Source organism: Chenopodium quinoa, unplaced genomic scaffold (genome assembly GCF_001683475.1).
Source record: "Chenopodium quinoa cultivar QQ74 unplaced genomic scaffold, ASM168347v1, whole genome shotgun sequence".
NCBI lineage: Eukaryota > Viridiplantae > Streptophyta > Magnoliopsida > Caryophyllales > Amaranthaceae > Chenopodium > Chenopodium quinoa.
Window position 1 is genome coordinate 6,609,538 of NW_018744304.1, and position 4,915 is coordinate 6,614,452.

The window sequence follows — 4,915 nt, forward strand, 5'->3', positions numbered from 1 at the left end:
TTTATCCATTAGGGAAAACATAGTCATGTGGTATCTAGTTAGATTCATCTTCAAATTTACTTTTAAATTATCAAATTTTTATAATTTTTGCACAAGTATAATTAACGGTATTAATAGCCAAAGTAAAGCAATGACAAGCGTGAATTGAAACTCCACATGGCGTAGTAAAAAAGAACGGAGGAATTTAATTTTTTTTCCTTATATATTATTGTATATATAAGTTTAATTTGGGGGGTAAGGAAGGGGGTTGGTGGTTCGTGTAGCGTCGGCGCTGAGGGAAGGGGATTGAGGCTGGGATGGTGGTGGCAGGGGGTAGGTTTTTTTTTTATTGTTGATTTTTTAAAAAATAATTTAATTGTTAAAATAATAAGCGAAAATATAATTTCCAAGGATATAATAGTCAATTCGCCTTTAATTAACTATCATTAGGCTTATAACTGTAGATTATATACTCATAAATGTCACTACTGAATTAGTAAAGATCGATATTATTTTTTATTTTTTTTATTTTTTATTTTTTGTTGTTTACTATTGAGAAAAATAAAACACTTTAGAACACATTGAGAATTTCACAATAAGAAACTAGGGGAGTAAACAAACTCAGGCGTTGGAGTTGTGTAATGCAAACGGTGCTCAATTGCTTAAGTTTGAGCCTAAGAAGGAGTCAAGCCCTCGTTACCACATTACTGTTGTGATCTTAGTTCCTTGCGGGTAGGCAGTAGCTTTGGCCCTTGGACCTTGGTGGCCAAGAAATCCACAGGTTTGGGCTGCAAACGCGGGTTTTGGCGGGGATTGCGAGTCGGTTCATACGGCTTGTTTTCTTTTTCCCTCGTAACTATAAATACCTTTGAGACTATTATTTTTGTGCATCCGAAAACACATATAGTATAGTGAAACCCAAAAAACAAAGTTATTCCTATAGAGATTTGAACAGTTCTTGAAGTAATTTTAGCCTTCCAATCAGGGTACAAAGTTGAAAGGTAATTGTGTTATCCTTGGGGAGCAATCATTACTGAGAGTCTTGTAGAAATATGTTTATAGGACAACCATAAAACGTGTCAAAACTTACATGAGAACTTCAATTGAGTATTGTATTTTTGCCCTAATTTCTCTATTATTAATTTATTTTCATGGTTGCAACATCCTTATTTCCAACATTAGGCATTGAAAAGGATTTTCCTAGGAGGCTAGTGGTCAACTACATAGTATGAGTACATTAGGATCCTAGGACTCTAGTCTCTAGGAGGGTGAAAGAGACTAATTTTATTCCACTATGGTTGTACGGGACAATTAAAAACAAATTTTTTTTTTCCTTATTTTTTCGTAAATAACTTGAGAAATTAAAAATGTGTGAGGTTGTATCGTGTATGGTACTATCATGGATGTTTTGAAACAAAAAATAGCATATATCTACGCTATATCATTTCTTCTTTCCCAAGCAAGAGGTCTAGTTATTAGCTTCAATTAAAATTTGGATTCAACTATATTTACACTGTTGATATATGATTAAACTAATTAAGCTAACGTTAACATTAGGGCTGTCAAAAGCTGAAACGACACGAAAACCCGACACGAACCCGACACGAAATAAGCGGGTTTGGGTCAAGTATTCTCGACCCATTTACATAATTGGGTCGACATGAACCCGACACGAAATTAAACGGGTTAGGTTTGGGTTAAAATTTTCAACCCGAAACCGACACGCGTAACCCAATTATATAAATGGGTTGAACGACAACCCACTAACCCGAACCCGACACGCTTAACCTATTAATAAAGTAGTAACAAAAACCGAAAATTTTGTTCTAAACTTGTAATTTTGTAAATTGCCTTGGCACCATGTATACATTTAGGTAATTTTTGGCAGTTAATTTGGCGGATAAAATAAATTTCAACTTTTGTAAATTAAAATTTGGCTGTTAATTTGGGACAATTCTTATGTATGGTTGTGCTGCTAAAGCAACCAACTTTAAATTCTTGTAGTACTTTTGCTATAATTACTAACTTTAAACTCTTGTAGTATCATTAATGAATTAATGATGTATGTCTTTTTAATTTTTATATTGAATATTATAGTTTATTACATACTATATGGGTAAAAGGTTACACTGGTAACCTGTTTAATAAGCGGGTTAGGTTTGGGTCAAGGGTTTTCAACCCGTTTAATAAATGGGTTAGGTTTGGGTCAAGGGTTTTTCAACCCGTTTAACATCGACACGAACACGAACCCGACACGACACGACCCGTTTGACAGCCCTATTTAACATGCAAGCTCAACATACAAAGTTTTCAATGGTTATAAAAATACTAAAGAGATATTTTAATTTGACATATTTTTAAAGTACGAGTATATAATGCTTCCAAACAAAAAAAAAAGTACGAGTATATAATTTGTATTTTGTCATTATTTTATTTATGAAAGAAGCATTATAAAATTACTCCTCATCAATTTAAAGAATCATTATCCAAGTATCCAACTTGGTTGCTTACTCATAGTTGACAGCTAAACAAAGGGGCAAGTACGCAAGTTCATGCACCATAACTTTAAAGCCTTAAACAATGAATGTGGGAATTTTGGACATTTTCCTCGTCATCTCATTCTCATCTAATAATCTTAATCAAGTTAAAGCTTACGTATGTACTTACGCAATTCATGTCTTGTTGTGGTGTTTTTTTTTTTAATTTTTTTTTAGAACAATTGATTACATTAGAAAACATTTGTTAAAAGTCAACACGCTTATGCTAATAATGAGTTTTATAATATTCCTTGTTCAATACCCATTATTCCATTAAGCAAAAACAAAAAGACACATCAAAACATAAAAATGATTGTAAGAATTAAAATGGTAAAGAAAAAAAAATAGGCAACATATTAGAAATGAGAAGATAATAGAGTATATACTAAACATTTTTAATCCACCTCAATATTATGTGCCTAATAAGGGAAGGAAAAAAATTACATTCCCAAATTTTCCATTTTTTTTCCCCACCCATCTTTAATCAACTATGACAATTGATCTCATATCCCACAAATACACTCAAGAAAATATTCATTGAAATTCATAATTTGAGGGGTTTTCCAAATTTAGTCATCCTATAATTCTTCAAATTTTCTCCAATTTCTCTGCCTTGATCAACGGGTTAGCCTTTGCAATTGCATCTTTGCCCATGGTCTTGTAATCAAACGTGCACCCATGTTGTTCGGGGTACCGATGGGACCCACAGAACATCAATCCGCACCTACACTTAAACCCGGTCAACCCAACCCGTTTACGACATGTTAAGCATCGGTTAGGTTGGGTTGACGGGATAGCCACATGCCCAGCTTGGACATCGGCGGTTGAGATCATCGTTGTTGGAGTCTCAACCGCCGATGTCCAATCCACCGTAGCCGGGCCAGCCAGTTTAAAACTGGCCGACTGGGTGGATGAGCCCGACTGGACGGGGTTGGTGCTATCTAAAGCGGCTTTAGCAAGCGCATCTTGTTCTTCTTTCATGTGTACATCCCTAAAACATTTGGAACATAAATTTAAAGTTGCTGAGCTTCCAAAAAACCCGCAATTATTTGCACATAATCTGAGCCCTTCTGATGCTTGAAATCCATGTTCTTCTGCCATCTTTTTTAACCGTAAATATCAATTACACAACTTTCTCTCTCCTCTTGTTGTCACAGAAAGTTTGTTTTTCCAATAGATCTACAAAACCCAATAAAAAAAACACGGAAAAATATTATATATAGCCTTTAAAAGTTAATACCACGAGTAATAAGAATATAACACATAAACATAAATATTAAATACCCTGTCTTATATAAACATTAATAAGATCAATCCACACATAAATTCAAATCAATAATAACATGAAATGAAATTAAAAGAAGAGGAGACTATATTAAATTCAAGAGATTGAATAATACCTGAAAAAGGAAAAGAAAATGAAGAAAATATGAATGAAATCTGCAACAAACTAGAAGAATGGGATGGGTGTGTCAGAGAGAGAAAAGGGATTAATAAGAAGAGAAAAAGAAATGAAGAATGGCATAAATAAATAATTATAGACAAATATTAAGAGGAGAGAGAAAATGGAGAGGAAACAACGGCGAAAAACAGACAAATGATCACCAAAGTTGATTTTTTTTTATTATTTTCCAAAAAAAAAAATATAAATTGGAATAAATAAAGGGGAGAAAAAAATTAAATAAGAAAAGTAGAAAGACAGGGTGGAAAAGGGAAGAAAATAGGCAAACGGGAAGGAGACACGGGAAATGATGGGAATTAATTGGAGGGGATTATTTGTAATTAATCAAGAAAGATCCTTTATTTTTTAATTATTTATTTTATTTTTTTGTTAAAGGGGATTTTTAAAAAATAATAATTTAGTTTTTAATGTATTGAAAGACACGCGGTTTGCTTTATATTGTTAGATGTGGCGGATGATAAGTGGGTTAAGAATGTACATCAACTTTTTTGGGGTTAGGTGGTGAGATGTTGTTATTAAGAGATCATCATGAGTTCATTTTTATTTTTCAATTTTTTTGTTTTCGGTTTTTTTTTGTAATTATCTATGAAATCCGTATTTCAAAAAATATTGAGAAAAAAAATTTATACTCCGTAATATTATCATGTACTTGTACAGTACTCGTATTAATTAACTGATCTGATCTAAAATATAGAGTATTTTCAATTAAACTTGGTGATAAGTTGTGCACAAACTATACTAGTGTTAAACCAAGTTTGCTTTAAACTTGGTTAAACACAACATGAAAAATCATGCAAGTATGCAACCATGCCTATGTTATAATTACTTTTGGGTTTTGGGGCAGTCTATATTGTTCACGAGTATGTACGATAATTATTTTTCATTAGTTTTACGTTTTTTTTTTGGAGCAGAAAGTAAGCAACACAAAATCACAAGA

At 32.7% G+C, this 4,915-nt stretch overlaps 1 protein-coding gene across 1 annotated transcript; it reads right to left on the reverse strand.

Annotated features, from left to right (window-relative positions):
• Nucleotides 1-2,870: 2,870 nt before the first annotated feature.
• LOC110695760 (zinc finger A20 and AN1 domain-containing stress-associated protein 3-like) lies at nucleotides 2,871-4,138 on the reverse strand. The gene is made up of 2 exons (XM_021872990.1): nucleotides 3,917-4,138; nucleotides 2,871-3,695 (listed from the first exon to the last, which is right to left on the reverse strand). The coding sequence occupies exon 2, from the start codon at nucleotides 3,615-3,617 to the stop codon at nucleotides 3,105-3,107; it is 513 nt and encodes a 170-aa protein (XP_021728682.1). The 5' UTR covers nucleotides 3,618-3,695; nucleotides 3,917-4,138; the 3' UTR covers nucleotides 2,871-3,104.
• Nucleotides 4,139-4,915: the final 777 nt, after the last annotated feature.

What these genes read in the sequence shown, in the direction of transcription:
- LOC110695760 (XM_021872990.1), bottom strand. Translation starts at nt 3,617, where the DNA reads ATGGCAGAAGAACATGGATTTCAAGCATCAGAAGGGCTCAGATTATGT.